Raw genomic sequence first — 17,064 nt, forward strand, 5'->3', positions numbered from 1 at the left:
CGATCGAGTGCTGTAGGCCAACGGCAGTTGGCTTCGAAATTGGACGTGATCATGTTACAGCACGCGATACATGATGCGCGCACGCGTCTGCTAGGTTGCAGAGTCTTACACTTGCGTACTCGTTTTGGCAGCTGCCGCCGCACGTCAATGCGTACTGCACTGGCACTGCACGCTCACGTGACCGCCTGGCACCGCTGCTGCACTTAACTAGTGCAGCCAGTGCAAGCCAAATCGAAGAGACCATTTCTTTGTTCGAACAGCAATAGACTGGAGTAGCCTGCCTGTCGAAGCCGCACTCCACACCAGCACCATTATTCATCGAAAATACTACTGCCTAACACAAGTGCCATTGAATGTATTAGTATCTCATGTTACCTTGCATTTCTCCTCATAATACCCATATTCGGAACATGTGTACATATATAAATAACTAAACCAGCTCAAACGCTTTACTGATTGATTTGCGGGACTCAGAGAAAACCTAAAAAAAAAAGAAAAAAAAAGAAAAACCTCGGTCGAACCGCTGTTGCGCTAAACTTCGAATCATCCAACGTCAGATGGCGCCACTTCCCCCCTCGCCCGTTATGCCCTTGGCGACGTCATCTGTCTACTCACTTCGTGACCTCGTGCCGTGTCGTCTGCTACACGCGCGCTATCGGTGCGCTTGGAACGGCGCCAACACGCCCATGTATGTAACTCGCAGCGTCATGTGTGTGTCCCTTCCCCACTCTTTCTCAGACTCCGCTCGCTCGCCGGTAGTAGTAGCGAAAAGGCGTGGCCCTTTGACACTTGCGGCGGCGAGATTAATGCTATTCGAGAAGCGGATATACAGCGCATAACGTGCACACGGCTCAGCGAAGAGAAAACCAAACCCGACCAGGTTGGTTGGCGGGAAGACTAGATGTCGTGTGTGCGCGAGCTATGCGCTCCTCGTTGCGTCGTCTGCTAGCTGCTCACGCATGCACGTTTTGAGCGTCCTCGCTTGACGAAGGTACGGGAAGAGGGGGTTCGTCGGTTGGTTGAGCGTGCCGGCCGCACCCCACAGACGTCGCCTCCCCTCCCGCGGCTCATCGGTTGCACCCCGCTGTGACTTCCGGACATGGGAGGCCCCCGGCGGAGCAGACGCACAGCGGCGACGGCTCGATATCATCGTGCTCGAAACTTGGGCCACCACGGACCTTGCGAGTAACAGGTGGGCTAGGCCCACGCTTGTGTGCGTGGGCTTGCCGTGCCGGCGAAGGCAGCGAGTAGCAGCCAAGGCCCCCTTCGTCGGTGTGTCGAGTGCGTGTTTGTCTCGGGAAGGTAGGCAGTCGCTCGAAGAAGGACACATATTGACGTTGTGACGCGATCGCTCCATGTGGATCGGATTTTATCCTGGGGATGGCTGAATGGATATACGGACTGGGTATGTAATGCAGTGCTTCATGTCTGTGCGTCTTTGTGTCTCCTAATTCCGCTCCAAAAGTTATGAGACGAAGCCGTGCCATCGGTTTGCTTCAGAACTGATTGAGAAGTCCATATATGCCTCTTGCTTTCCTGGCCTGTGTGAAGTGGTTCTATGGGCTGCTACTAAGATGCGCCACTACCGAAGTTTGGGTTTAGAGTACGTGTGACGTCATAGCAAGGCGCTAATTTTCGTGAGTTACGGGATTATGCCGCTTGAGTTGCGCGAGGAATCTGCTTGGACGCCGCCGAGCGGAGAGGATACGAGTTATCGCTATTAAATATCGTAGAATTGCAGGAACGCCCATTACGGGCGCGCAAATTCATCCAGGAGGAAAAGTGGCTGCGCATTCCGGGCATGTCGCCAACAAATGCTGTGATCTCCAGACGGATGCGACCCGAGCTCGGCCTCTTTGTTCCGAAGATGCTTACACCGTTCAGAAAGGCAGCAATAAGCGTATAGAAACGCAAGTTTGGTGCAACATTTTCCCAGGCTCTAAGAACTTTAGTACAAACCGACTAGTTGAGAAACTGTATGTTCTGGTAAACTACTAAATGGAATCTGCGACTACCGGCGACCAGACAAGTCTTCTATCGCTAGGAAGCTGAATGGCTTCGACGTATATTGCGAGATTGAACCTAAATGAGATCATCTGGTGAGGCAAAGTTGCCGTTCATATTGAACTTACTCCACGTGTGGTTTGAGTCGTCCAGAAGTTGGGAGGATGAACCCTTTGTTAAATATACGCTATGAATGTGCTTGTAATCATCGGCAAACGGCTAAACTCTAGAAAGCTCACGTGGTCATTGTAAATGTAAAGAACTCGCCCACAGCCCAGTTCATCCCGGTGTTCATCGTAAGAAAAAATGATTGAAAGAAGTCAGCGGACTGTTAGCCAACGCGTCTATCTGCACGTAGTATAGTTGAAACACTGACGCACCGGCAAAGAGGACATGGTGGGCGGAATCGTCAGGAGGTTGAAACCCAGCTTGCTGGCTGCGACTGCTGTGCTGGGAATCTACGTCCTGTTGAAGACGTCGTCTTCGTCCGGAATGTTGCAGCAGTCGATGCCGAAACAAAGGGCTGTTCAGCGATGCGTTCACGACCCGATTCCGTGTCCTCGACTCCGCTACGCCGACAGGGACTCCAACTCGCTGATAGACTTGGCCAACTTCACATACGCGCTGGACGCCCCGCCGTGCACGGGAGAGGAGACTCTGTTGGTGCTTGTGCACTCGGCGGCCGCGCACTTCGCCGAGCGTGACGTCATCCGCACCAGCTGGGGTGCCGGGACCAGCTGGCTGAAGAGCCTTAGACTTAGGGTCATCTTCTTACTCGCCAGGACACCCACGGACTCAGCGCTAGAAGGCAGGATGACTCGCGAGAACCACAGGTAAGCATGGCGTAGTCATGAAAGTAATTTTATTTATAAAGCAAAATTAATATAATGACTCTAGAGATAGAATAAAAGTGGCTCCCACACTCCTTACTAGCCGCTGTGGGTGACGCCGGCTGGTCGCCTATCGCTAGGTTGCGGACCAAATGCGGGGAGTACTAATCTGGCAACAACAATCAAAATAAGGTCGCAGGATTCTAATCGGCACCATTCGATGAGCCTTTCTGTGTTTTTTTTTTTTAAGATGGTGATGCTAGGGAGTACAAAAATGCATTCATAAACAGGTTTAACTTTTGTTGAAATAATGCATCGCTGATTGCTCACGACTGTCGAAGCAGGTCAGTGCAACTAACCTCCCTTGAGTGCAACTTCCTGTTCGCGCTGTATGGCGCCATTTTCTACCAGCCTTATTGCCATGTTTTAGGTAATCTGAGTGTGAAAATGGCAAATTCTGAGCTAAGCGAATTCATCATTGCAATTTTTCGTGGTTAATGAACCATTAACTAAAGACGACGCGGACAGATGAGTCGACGGGACGCGTGCACTTACAAAATCATGGTCATTTTCTGGGTGCGACAAAAAGAGCCGTCATGAGTTCTAAAACCCATTGGTTTTATTCGCCAAGTTTTCGGCGTTACATGTTTTTTTTTTTTTTTTAATTCTTGGCCATCACATGTTTCTATTTCATTTGGCTTTTAAACCTTGGCTTATAGTTTCACTAACCCCGGTTATACTAATACAAAAAGGCTATCCACCGCAGTTGTTTTTCATATCCTGCCAAGGATATACGTGGATTATGAGATAGGACAGATATGATATTTAGTTTGATTTATGCTAGTGTTTAACGTTTCAGAGCAGCCACAAAGCTATGAGGGACAACGTAGTGAAGGATTCTGGAAAACTTCGACTATGTGGTTGAAATTATCCGGAGCCCTCCACTACTGGACTGTTATGAGGTGTCGCAGAGCGGGAAAAAATATACACGAACGAAATAAGACAACACACGATCGAGAGCGCTTGTTGTCTGCTTTCATCCTTCTCTTTTTCGCGTCCTTGGCCATCTTTAAAGATATTGAACCAACTATCAGTTTACAGTTCTTACCTACTAGTACATCACTCATAGCCTGAGTCCCTTTGCTTCGTTGAACAGCTAAACTAAACCAAACGATATCTCTCATGTTACGGTTCTCTTTTTGCGCCATCTCCCCTCCATTAAAAGGAAATAAACGCCTTAGTGGACATATTTCGGAATGTTTATTGGCACTTAACTCCATAGCATTCAGTCTGTACAGTAAACGGAAGACTACAATAGCGAGGACATAAGGCCCCACTCGATCCGCTATTGCAGTTAAGAGACTGCTGGGAGAGAAGAAATACATGAAATAAAGCGCAGGACATCGCATTTCAGAATCAAAGGGGAGTATGCCATGTGTAACAAGCGCACACGTAGAGGCTCTGCTGGATGCATGCGATGGCGCAGCTGCATATCTTTTTACAAATACGTACGAAGACATCTCAGAAGATACGAGGGCTAATGTACGTTTGTCGAATAAACAAAAATGGGAAGAAAAACTCGAGGTCTATTCATGCAGCTACACTCTGTTTGCGGAACGGTTAATGTGCATTGCGCACGCAGGACGTCGGAATTTTGCGTGGGAAGTCGGCTGGCCTTGCCCACTCGGGAGGCTGACATAGCGTACGTGATCTCGCTGTGCGACAGGCTGGCAGGCTGGCTTGTCCGCGTAATTAGTGCCCCCTCTCATTTCTCTCTCTCTCTCTCTTAGTACATACTTGTCTTTCTTTTTTTCTTCAGATTATCGTTTGTTGTGTTTTGTACCGGCAATATTTTGTTATGAAATTCAGGAGAGCATACCTCGCGATATATCCAGAGAGGTGTTTGCCTTGCACCTCAGTCTACATATTCCGTCACGACCTATATCAGAACTGGACACTACTTGCTCAGCTGAATGAGTACCACTTTCACGTGTGTCCTAGCTATATTCTCAATTTGCATTTATTTGCTGGGGGCCTAAGACTGCACATAAGGCGGCCGCTAAAATGACGTAAGTTCAACCTTTGACACCAGTTGGGCAAGAAGAAAAGACGGAGTTTAGGGACAAATAAAGCAAATCACAACTATGGTTGTATAGAGTGTTTATTTTATTTTTATTGAACATACTGCTTTTATATTCGAGGTCGTTGCAAGGCGCGGACATTTGGTGCACGTAGAGTAGAGCAGTGGTGTACGAGGAATATATACTAGGCGCTTCAAGGAATCCGGGTACTCGTTAAAAAAGAAGCAGAAAACAGGCCTTTGAGTATGAGGCGGTTCCTGATAGTGTTGGTTGCTATGATAGCCCGATACAACTCAAGTATGCATTAACCGCCATATACACAATTTGTCCGCGATAGAAAGTAGCCCTCCGCTAAAGCGTTTCTGGATGCCTAATAAAAAGCAAAGCATCGGACCAGATTGCATACTCATGCATTTCGATGCTTCTGGCTTCTCTGTTGTGATCAAATTTCAAAAACTGATTTCGTAAGCAGTGTGCCTTAGTGTACACAGTCTACCTTAGTGCATGGTTTATTTGCTTATGATAGACTCAAAGTGTACATGGTGCATTAGAGAGGAGAGGACCAAAGAACAAATACAAATTACACAAAATATAACGACAACCCAGCCGGAAAAACTACAGGATATTTTCTGTTGTCACGACATAATTTCTGTGCGGTTTTTGACAGGGAACCTGTTGGAACAGTAACCTTCTGTGGAAACAAAAATTTTCTGTTGTTGCAGCAGAAAAGTAAGTACAACAAAATTACTGACAACAAAAAACTACGCAGAAAAAATCTACACAGCTGCAGAAAAATACTACAACACAAAAGAAAAATGTGACGTTTACGACAGAGCTACATAGTATTTTGTCGTATTTTTGACATAATTCTGCAGCTTTTTCGACTGGGAATTCAATACGAAATGTAAGCGATCAAAAGTATCGAAATAACGACGAAAGGCAAACACCAGAGTAATTCGAGACAAAACAAACCTGTATTGTCCAACAGAGAAGGTGCGCGCCCCAACGAGATGCTGACCGCGATGTCTCGTTCCTCGGCCAGTCAGACGAGTTTCCGCTGGGACTCGAGGTCCGAGCACCGCAGCAGGCTTCTTTGCTGCCGATGTTCAATACCCCTCCCAGTAAAAAAAGAGCATTACCAGATAATGTGGTCGTGGGACACCGCAGTGATAACCCTGATTCGATCTTATATCGATTCTTGTGAACGTAATGCATATAAAGAATAGTGGTCCCAAGTGTCGCATGGTGCGAAAAACCTAGAAATAGAAAATACAATGCAACACTGTTGATTATTACACATAATACACCATTTGCTACAATACCTTGAATAACACTTTGGATGGCCCTTATCAAATTATCAGTGTCGCTAATGCTAGTAAGTTGTCTCACTCCTTGCATGTTTGGGAAAGAAATGAATATGAACATAATGCTATGTGGAACATTCACCCTTTTCTTTTTCTTTTTTTTTTTTTTGGGGGGGGGGGGGGGGGGGGTTACGGCGAGACAAATATATATGGTAGCGACTGTACATTAACGTAAGCATGAAGTGCCACAGTATGTGAAAAGGACACAAGCGAGATATTTCTCTGCGGATGAATAAGGGCAAGAAGTTTGTTCATGTTTATAACACTCACAGCCCTTTGGTAAATTTTAGAAAGCAATATATCAGAAACCAGGTAACCGTAGTAGGATACAAATTAAAAAACATCAGTTGCAAAAAGATGTGTTTTATATCATGCTTATATATACAATAAAACTTGCTGCTCATGCTTCATCGAAAATTTGTCTGCCTGCAGAAGATTGCTTATTATATCGCCAGATAACTAATCACGTACTAACATTACGAGTCCCATATATTTGCTTAATAACGTTCCGTTAGAACGCTTAGCGTCATGCCGATACCTGAGCTTGACGATGCCTGTAATTTATCCTGTAATACAAACGTTTAGCACGTAATATTTAAGCCGAGCTCTACATTCGGGTAAATGCGCCAGAATTTTTCACTGGCATCGTCATAACTAAAATTGTTATTAAGCATAAGACACTCGTTTACAACTTAAAGATGCGTCATCAGTTTGGTACCCCGGGGCCCGCGCATGCAACCTCATACATTCCATATAGAGCAATATAAGGTCGCGATTTTGTAGCCGGAAGTTAGCAATGAAGCTGTTAATTTTATAATTTCTCAAAAACACAATTTTTGTCTGCGCTGTGGAGCAACAAAATTTCTCTGTGTTGTGTCACTGAGGCGCACTTTCGTAAAACCCGCGCTCTAAAAGTAACCTCCCATCACAGCCACTACTCGCTGCTCCAACCAGCGCATAACAGAAATGGACGGTGCTCTAGAATGACATTCTGTTAAAGGCACTCTGAGCAAGGTTCGCCTGCGTCGTCGGGGCAGCGTGTGCACCGCTCCTATTGCAAAAACCAGCGTCTCCAGTGCGAAACCAGTACGATTTCCGCGCTGGTTTTGCACTGGATCTGCTGGGCACGCTGGAGGTCTGCGATATTCACTGGAGCAGTAACGGGAAGACACTGGCTGCACTGGTGCGATGGGAGAAAAACGCTGGGATTAGCCTTTTGACGCTGGGTGTGTCGCTGGCATCCGCGATGCACTGGGAGAAGCGCTGTAAATGCGCTGGGGCCGCACTGGTCCCAGTGCCCCAGTATAGCCGGTGCGGCCTGCGCCGTCAGCCGGAGTAGCATCCCTCAGGGGCCAACACGCCAACAGCGTACTTTCAATCGACCATCGGGGGGCATATGAAAAATATGGTTCAAGCAAGCGCTTTTTGCTGCGAAGTCGTTGCGCATGTGTAAGAAAACAAAGGCGGTATCCTTTTTCTAGAGTTTCCATGTTTCCATAGGTCGTTTCGAGCGTTTCGAGCGTTTCGAGAGAAACAACGACCGCCGCGCCTCGATCTCATGACACACCGGCGATTAACGCACAACTAAAGCTGGAATTGAATAATGTTACCATGCATAACCAACTTCACAGCTGATCTTAAGGGCACTCTAACACAATGATTACTGCCAAAATGTTCAATGCGGGCTCAATCGCAGGCGAGCGTAGCCTGCACCACAGCCCAGTATAAACAGCAGAAAGAAAAACTAAAACCAGGAAGAGAGTAGTTTACCGAGCGATGGGCCCATGAGAGAAAAAGCAACAACATACAGCGCTTGTAATACATAATATTCGGCGTGTTTCCCAAGCCTTTGCGCTCCTTCTTACTCTGCGTATCAGTCTTCGTGCAGTCATCGCAACGCTTCCCGCAATGTTTACATACAAATAAGGTTTAGTTATACGCCATTATAGGGTCATCGCTGCGGCGCTTGCCGGTATTGAAGCTTGGTCGCACTTTTTTCCTTGAAGGCTTCTACTAAAGCTGCGTGTTCAGCGAAAATTACGCCCACGGTAGCAGAGCACCATCCAAGAGCCGGCGTTGGTAAATTTGCCAACGATGTCAAACTCCACATGTTAAAATGATTACAATGCACAAAATAGCGCGCATAGGCACCCAGAACATTAGTTGCAAGTCATGAGAGCAGACAGCAAGCTAAAATGATCAAGAAGTTGCAATTGTTAGAGCGGTAGCAATGGCCTGTAGACTGAGAAACATGAAGTCCCAACCTTATAAATGCAGGCCATGACATAAATTGCAGAAATGTCTCATCAAAATCAAGCTCTCGGCGTGGCCGAGTGGTTAGCGTGCTTAGCTAGTGATCGATATGTGCCTAGGGACTGAGTTAGAGGCGCGCTTGGTGCAGCAATTTTTTTTCTTTTTTTTTTATAAGGTTTTTTTATGTATCTAACTTGTTTCGTTACTTTTTGCTTTTTAATTTTTATCCCACGCCTTTTTTCTCCGGGCGAACAGTGCCGCCAGTGCGGAGCGTCCCAGTATGACGCGTCCCAGTATGACGCGTCCCAGTATGACGCGTCCCAGTATGACGCGTCCCAGTATGACGCGTCCCCGTGCGCCCAGTTTCCAGCGTCATACTGGGACCAGTAAAAACGAAAGACAAAAAAAGAAAAACGCGTTGCCTTCAGTGGCCTATTCAGCAAGTAAAATGCGTATAAAATTTTTAACCTGGTTTTCGAACCCTGCATACACGGGTTCGAGGCGTCTTAACCACTGCGGGGATAAAATGCGTGCACCGATCGACACCGCTTTTCGGTCCATATCTCAAATGCCACGCTAAAACGCTCCCAATTCGTTCTTTTCTAGGTAAGGGCGTCGCGTGTTTGAGTGGACTGGCGCAAAGAATTTAAATGCATTTTTCTCGCGCGATAAACGCGTAGTTCCTGCCCCCCCCCCCCCCCCCCCAAAAAAAAAAAAAAAAAGAAAAGAGAAACGTCACTATGGCCAGAAAAAAATCAGAAAACCGTATTTTACTAATTAATTGGATGGAGTTCTCCTCAGTGGCCCCTTAACTCGTGCACACCACAGTCGGTGTGTATCTTTGTCACAGCAGTTGCCTTCATTACTCTCTTTTTTTATATATATATATTTTTTGTCAACCAACGGCGTGAATTTTTTCGTCTGTTTCACTTCGAAGAAAGTAACGCACACGCAGCGCCGCACTAATCGAATCAGCCTGTTCGGACAGTTGTAAAAGAGAAATAGTAAGTTGAAGACACTAAATAATGTTGTTTTCGTTTTGCCTGTATGTGGGGATAATCCATTTTCGATGCAATAAGGGGAGGTGCAAAATTATTCACCAATGCGCTTCGTTTTTTCGGCTCACCCTTAGCTCCGATAATAACATGCTTGCAGCGAGCGAAGCCAGAACCAGGCTGTTGTGCTTTGCGTGTACCGCGGTCTCACAATGATTCGCATGGATATATAATAATAATAATAATAATAAATATCGGGAACTTAATAAAAAAATAAACCACACGACTGAAATGAACTTTACGTCGGGGAGGGAGGTCAAACCATGAGCTTCCGCGGTGTGCCACGCAAAGACCGGACAGCTGCCGGGGACAACTTCCTGCGCTGCAGCTCCCTGCTGTTCCTTCTTCCGCTCTGGCCATGTCCATGTCTGTCGAGATGTCGTCCGTGACGCGTCACGATTTGTAAAAGCGTGCCGCTGTATGGTTCGTGTCTTGCAATGCCGGACAGCGCTGCTGGACCTGACATCTAACGAACAAGACTCCCTGACTTCATTGATCTGAATACAGTGCCTCCCCTCAGTATTTTTGTTGGATAGCGGGTGCCCAACACGAGGGTTTCAAGGATGCGCCACTGGCTCTATAACGTTGTGCTGCTTTTGTCAACAGTAAGCGAGAGACCGGGTTAGCGTCACTTTTGGCAAAGACGATACATAACCACCTATACATCTGTTATGAACAGAATCAAGTAATGATGTACTTCAGCGAAAATCCGGAGAAGAAAACAGCTTTTGGCAGGGCGTGACGCTGAAACAGAAAACATTCCAAGAGAAGGGATACGATTGTGGGGCCTGCAGATGATCAGGGGTAGTGTTCTCACGATGTCGATTTATGCAACACGCCCACTCGGTCATGTTAATGATATCTCAGCAGTTAGCACTATCCGAGATTTTGCAGGTTAAAGCCATCCGGATGTAAACCTAATGGGCTCTAGCCTGCAAATGATGCGGTAGTACCTACATGGAACATCATCAAAACGACCAAAGTGAACATGTCGGAAAAGCGACTCGGAAGAATACTATGACGGGGGCAGAGATAAGATTAGGGAAATGAGACGGAACATGATGATAGTTGCTGGTGCTGAACAAGCTGGTTGTGGGAAGGGCGTCTGTCCTGACGTGGGTGCAGCCGGGCTGATTGTGACAAGCAGGGAAGGGATAAGATGGGAATGAAAAAGAAAGAGTTGGCTTAGTGGAAGGCTATAAAGTAATTTCGACCACCGGGGGATCTTAAAAAAAAAAAAAGAAAACTGATTGATTGATTTATAGGAAAGGAAATGCGTGGTAACTGTCTAACTTGTTTTCTGTGGACACCTCAACCGCGCCGTAAAGGGGGGGGGAAGGTGGGAGTGAAAGTGGAAAGAGAAAGAGGAGCCGTAGTGGATGGCTGCAGAGTAATTTCGACCACCTGGGGAATTTTAACGTGCGCTGACATCGCACAGCACACGGAGCCCCGCCGGGGTGGTGCGGTGGTAAGACGCCCGACTACTGCACCGGAGTACCCGGGTTCAAACCCGACCTCGGCGGCTGCGTTTCGATGGAGGCGAAACGAAGAGTCGTACGTGTGCTGTGCGATGTCAGCGCACGTTAAAGAACCCCAGGTGGTCGCAATTACTCCGTAGCCCTCCACTGCGGTTCCTATTTCTTTCCACTTTCATTCTCACCTTCCTCCCTTCCCTTATGGCGCGGTTGAGGTGGCCACAGAAAACAAGTAAGACAGTTACGGCGCCTTTCCCTTCCTATAAATCAATCAATCACAGCACACGGACGCCTCTTCGTTTCGTCTCAATCGAAACGCAGCCGCCGAGGTCGGGTTCGAACTCGGGTACTCCGGCACAGTAGTCGGGCGTCTTACCACTGCACCACCCCTTGGGGGATCTTTAACGCGCATTGACATCGCACAGTGGTGGCAGGAGCGCGCGCAGCAGTCGGAGAACACGCGCGGTCGCCGCCACGGAGGAAGAGGGGGGCTGAGCAGGGGGGCTGAAAGGGGCGGAGCTGGTTACGAGGCACGACGACGCGATTCTCTTGGGAAGCTAGTACGGGACGTCGTAGCTATTTCTGCTTTTTTTTAACTATATTTATTACACTGACACAATGTTCTATGTAGATGAACTGTATACAGCAGCTGATCTTCCCGCGTGCAGCCTGCAACACACTCTCGCGCTGTGCATTGCTCGCTGTCGTCTCCATCATATTCCACAAGTGCGCAAAGGCCTTCGCACGTCCTGTTTGGTTTAACTACTTTAAAACGCTGCAATTTTTTATAACGCCGGAGCAACTGGGGGTTGACGTCGTTAAATGCGTGCACCTTGTGGGACAAAACTAAAACCTGAGCCGGGGAAGCACTGCTATAACTGATTTATTGTGCAGTCATGACACTATCATACCACGGTGATGACTGGTCCTGGAATGCGTAATTGATGGCGGTAACAGTTTTATGGCATATTCTAGATTAAAGTAAGCGGCTGAGAAAGAAGGCACCACACCACAAATCTTCCGAGGTCAATACTGTGCACACAGGAGAAAGTAGCAGTTTAAGTGTGTTTTATTTTCTCCTACATGGGTTCAAGACGAGCGGTACGGAGTGGACAGACCCGGAACCTCCGACATGACGGCATCGTGAAGCGGATAAGGAGGGCAGTTCAAAATGAGAATAATTTTGTCGATAGCCAGTACGGAATGCATGCCGTCTAATTTGAGACAGAAATTTACAATGAAGCGAATGTGTTTATTGAAAAAGCAGAGTTGTGCAGAGGGAAAATGTCGCCTTTCGAATGGTCATTTTCGTGAGACTGACACTCAAGTGTGTGGCACGTGCCTTGTGCAGGTACGGCGACACAGTCCAAGGCAACTTCGTCGACTCCTACCGCAACTTGACGTACAAGCACGTAATGGCGTTGAGGTGGGCCTCCACTCGATGCAGTGGCGTCGCTAGGGTGCTCAAGATGGACGACGACATCTTCGTGCACATCTTCAATTTGGGCGCCATATTGGACAAGACGGCATCGCTGCCGCCCAAGACACTCGTGTGCTACGTCCAGAAGCAGATGCCCATTTCCAGGAGTGAGGGTGAGGACCGCGGCGTACACAGTACGGAGATGACGTACTGGTCATCAGATTGGAGCGAATCTACTAATACAAATGGCGATGCCGTTTTGGTGAAATGAACAGTCCTGTGGCTGTGTTGAAACTGTGCAACATATCCTGCTTGAGTGCCCTGAGTACGCTGACGAGCGTGCATACTACGAACGTAGCATGGAAAAGCTCTCCTTAACAATGGACATTGTTTTAGGTCCTTTATAAAGGACCTCATTGCGAGTCTTTGTTGCCGAGGGCAGACTATAGTCTGCCCTCGGCAACAAAGACTCGCAATGAACTTTTTACTTACGTATGTGTAAGAGATTGGACTTCTACACAAATTCTAAATTTACCTTGAATGTTACCCTTAGGGATTTTTAACGCTGTGAACTCTACACATTTATCGGACTATGCATTTCATCATTTCTTTTTATACCATTGCTCCAGGATGCATTTCTTTTAATCTCCTGACCATTCTTTTTCAATCTTTCCCTCTCCAATTCGCCTTCCTACAAGCAGTAGCATGCCAGCGAAACCTAAATGCCGGCAAAATTCTTTGTTTTTCATTAAATGGTATCTGTCTCTCTCACCTCGAACGTACCAAGCTGCTCGACTTTGTTTTCAGCTTTAAGCTAGAGCACTTATGTCCCGGTTCATCATTGTCAGTTGAGGCAGTAAAGATTAAGATTAGCGCGTTTTGCGCACCAGAGGAAGGTAGTTTATAAATGATAAATGCGGTTCCTGATGGATTTGAGCAGGCCTAGTGAACAAGTGTAAACGCCTACGGTATAGTGACTCTAATGCGTCACCAAGAAATAAGATACTTTAGCTGTTCGGTCCTGCTAGCTTTTATTGTAGTATCCTGGTAAAACTGACTCTCCTGTCTTTTTAATTTTTATCATTCCGCTGATAGCAAGTGCATTGGATACGCGTTGCAGGCTATACTATACTTGGGGCAGATAATTCGGCGTTCTTGTTACTGCACAATATTTGCCATAAGCGCCAGACTGACGGAGATCAGTATAGTCGGCCAATTAATTACTTAATCGCTACAGTTGCTGATAGCTGGGGAGCAACCAAACCTCTCTTTTTCATTCTTGCGGGGCTCTATACCTTCCAGAGTTCCGTAAGTGCCCTACTACATGGCTTGACGCGGAACCCTACGTGGGTTGCACTCTTCTCTGAAAGAGTTATGTGTACTTCTGCCTTTAGTGCATGTCATATTTGCGTAGTAATCATTTTGGCTGCACAGTGGTACACCTTCTATTTCGATAAGGCAGAATTTATGGTCAGCATTGTATCTTTGAGATAGGCAGCTCATGGAGAATCTGGGAGCATACATATTGGCGTTCATATTTGAGTAGGGTGAGTAGGAAATCCAATCGCATTTAGACACTGAAGCTGTTCCTTCTCCAAAGTACCCATAGGCCCTGCAGCACGCGATTAAGATTTTCTTATTTGCCCGCGTACACCCATCTTTGTTATCGCAAACTGCAGGCTAGAAGTGACGTCGTAAAAACTGGAGCCGTGGCACAATCAGTTGGCATGGTGGTCATGTGGTCATACTTTCGCATCTTGTTACGCATAAAGCTTTGTTCGACAAATTATATTGTACTCAACACTCAGGGGAAATGGCGTTCAGCCACTGAGTGTGAGGTCGTGTGCTCGATATCCCGACCTGTGGCGACACGGAAAAGTATACCCTTGTTCTATGCAGTGTCAGCGTCGGTTACAAAAAAGAAAAAAAAAGAAAAAAGCTAGGAAGGTCAAACTTCATCCAAGCCTTGCACTGCGGCCTCCCTAGAGTCCATGTGCCACATCTAGGCGTCCAAATCATACGTCATTCCTTCACTCCATTGAGCTTGCCCCAGAAGACCCCCGACAATGAGATAATTTGTGCATTCTTCGTTTCCTCTTTAATCACGTGAAACCGAACACTGTCTGCCGACCTCCATTCTTCGCCGTCTGCTCGTTTGCAGGTAGCAAGTGGAGGGTCACCGAAAGAGAATACCCCGGCTCCTTCTTCGAGGACTACTGCTCCGGCTGGGCTTATTTGGCCGACATGGCCGCTGTGCGAGGCATGGTGGCCGAAGCTCGTTTTCGGCCCTACTTTTGGGTGGATGACGTCCATGTGACCGGCACATTAGCACGTATGGGCGGCGTCACGCTGGCCAGGATCAACCACAAGTACACGACCGAGGCGGACACTCTAGCGCTGTGGGCCAAACTCGGAGGACATGAAGACTCTGCGCTCCTGGACTGGGCTTACGCTTTCGGCCCGACGTGGGGGGACGTCACGCTCGTCGCCAGGGCGCATCGGAAGGCACTGTGGTGTAGGAGAAATGGTTGCAAGTGCTGCTTCAAAGGCGTTCAGGCCAGCGGTGGTGGTACCAACAGCTCGGCGAATAACGTCGTCATCGGCAGAGCTGTGGTGCAGCCCTTGTCCGGAGTCTAGTCACGCCTTGACACACCGGACGTTCTTCAAAAACAAATGTCATACGGCCAATGTCGCCCACAACTCCCCTCCTCCCAAAATTGCTGGCGTTACGAGAAAAAGAAATGTTTTCAGTGTCAGCTAATAATTGAGCCAATTTCACGAACCTCTTTGTTCGGTTGGAGTGTGGGTAGACGTGTGGCGTCAGCGGTTGTCCAGCTGGCTGGCCAACATCTGCGAACCGTTCACATGAGCAAGTTGTTGCTCATTTGTGGTTTTGGTCATTTCGGACTAGTTTGGATGCAAGGTCACTTGGCACGTGGATCAGGTTTTTGTCCTTTCTGGACTCTAGTCGTTCTTCAAAAAAGGAAGAATTTTGTTGTTCGCACAGACGAAAGCTTATTTTACGTGCTACTTGTTTTTGCAACAGGGCGTGACTTAGAGGAGTTTATTGTTCAGAAGGGCAGTGAGATCGGCGGAAATGCGAATATCTGACCTGCTACCTACTGTCGGAGAAGGGGAAGAGGAGAAGAGCATCGTGACGAGCTTCGCCTGTTGAAGGCTAACAATGTATTATACCTTGAAGCCCGAATGCCACCGTTGTTAACTAGATTACAATTCTTGACTGTCCAGACGTATCTAAAAATATATGAATCACAATTCCACCGCTCCATATCAATTTTTTGTTGCGAGCCAGACTCCTTTTTTGGAGTCGGATGGCCTCGGTTTCATACCCCGCAGGTAATTCTAGTGCAAAATCTGTTACAACCTTTGCACGTAGTCCTTTCTAAAATCCTTCCAACAAAAGTAAGTGCATCGTCAGTTCAAATTGTCTATGATGACATTTTCCCAAATAATGCCAGACACTTATCACCTCACATTTTAAATGGATTATTAGAAGATCATTTACAGTCTTCCCGTTAGCATAATGATAGCAACGGATGCTTCTCAATTTAATGAAAAAGCCGGCGTTGGAATATACTGTCCGCTTTTATACTGGGCTTTTTCAGTCCGTCTTCCGGATTTTACTCCAATTTTCCAGGCGGAGTTGCTGGCGGTGGTGCTTGCTCTGCGCAAACTAGACCCACCATACTCAACAGTGGCTGTAATTACGGACTCTTATTCCTTGTGCTTGTCGCTTTCTTCGAATATGGATTCGCCAATTTTAAACACCTTTCTTTCATTGCTCCCCTCACATTTTAGCCTCATACATATAGTGTGGGTACCAGGACACAGCAATGTGACAGCCAATGAGGTTGCTGACAGACTAGCTAAAGAATCTCTGAATGGCCCTGTATTGCCCATCCTCCCGGCAACAGCGTACATAACAGCAGCACGATTTCGGAGGCGTGCCTTATTAAGCACGCAGTCTGGATCTGTTTTATCATCGGATGACTACCTGCATCTCAAGTTTCCTGGAATAGGAAATCATGTCAATCAAGGCAGACTGAGGTCTTTCTAACCAGGCTACGCTGTCGTATTCCGCCCCTAAATTTCTATATGCACAGGTCTGGTTTGGCGCTTTCTCCTGTCTGCGCATTCTGCGGGGAACCGGAAACAATAGATCATATTTCTTGATATTTTGCCGCCGTTTTACCATGATGAGAAAACGGTATTTAGAGAAGCCGTTACAACAGCTGGGTCTTAATTTGAGCAGCCAAATTTTATTATCGTTCGGTGCCACCATGCTTGGGTACAGCCACAGGCCTGTTTTTAACGCCATTCAAAACTTCTTAATAGAAACAAAACGTCTACCTTGCTAATATGCTTTGAAGTTTTAATCTGCACATATAAATCTTACTATTCTCCTACTGCGTGCGTTAGTATTTACTCTTTTTTATTTTGGTTTTTCATATTTACATTTCCTTCTTTATTCCCTAGCATTTATTTCTATTTATTTTTGCGATGTAGTTATACATCTCAAAATCTAATATCTCTGCACCCCAATTCTTGGCCGATCCCCCTG

General features: G+C 46.9%; 1 protein-coding gene across 1 annotated transcript; it reads left to right on the forward strand.

The window, feature by feature from the left end:
* The first annotated feature begins 723 nt into the window (after positions 1-723).
* On the forward strand, positions 724-15,250 carry LOC146175462 (beta-1,3-galactosyltransferase 5-like). Its single transcript, XM_084581838.1, has 3 exons — positions 724-2,837; positions 12,414-12,655; positions 14,644-15,250. Exons 1-3 carry the CDS (start codon positions 2,398-2,400, stop codon positions 15,117-15,119), a joined length of 1,158 nt encoding a protein of 385 aa, XP_084437964.1. The 5' UTR covers positions 724-2,397; the 3' UTR covers positions 15,120-15,250.
* Positions 15,251-17,064: the final 1,814 nt, after the last annotated feature.

The sequence above is a fragment of the Amblyomma maculatum genome, chromosome 10, assembly GCF_055883805.1.
Source record: "Amblyomma maculatum isolate TAMU_Amacu chromosome 10, ASM5588380v1, whole genome shotgun sequence".
Lineage (NCBI taxonomy): Eukaryota > Metazoa > Arthropoda > Arachnida > Ixodida > Ixodidae > Amblyomma > Amblyomma maculatum.

What these genes read in the sequence shown, in the direction of transcription:
- LOC146175462 (XM_084581838.1), top strand. Translation starts at nt 2,398, where the DNA reads ATGGTGGGCGGAATCGTCAGGAGGTTGAAACCCAGCTTGCTGGCTGCG. An exon ending in ATGACTCGCGAGAACCACAG is followed by an intron (nt 2,838 to 12,413) that starts GTAAGCATGGCG and finishes TGCCTTGTGCAG; the next exon opens with GTACGGCGACACAGTCCAAG. An exon ending in GCCCATTTCCAGGAGTGAGG is followed by an intron (nt 12,656 to 14,643) that starts GTGAGGACCGCG and finishes GCTCGTTTGCAG; the next exon opens with GTAGCAAGTGGAGGGTCACC.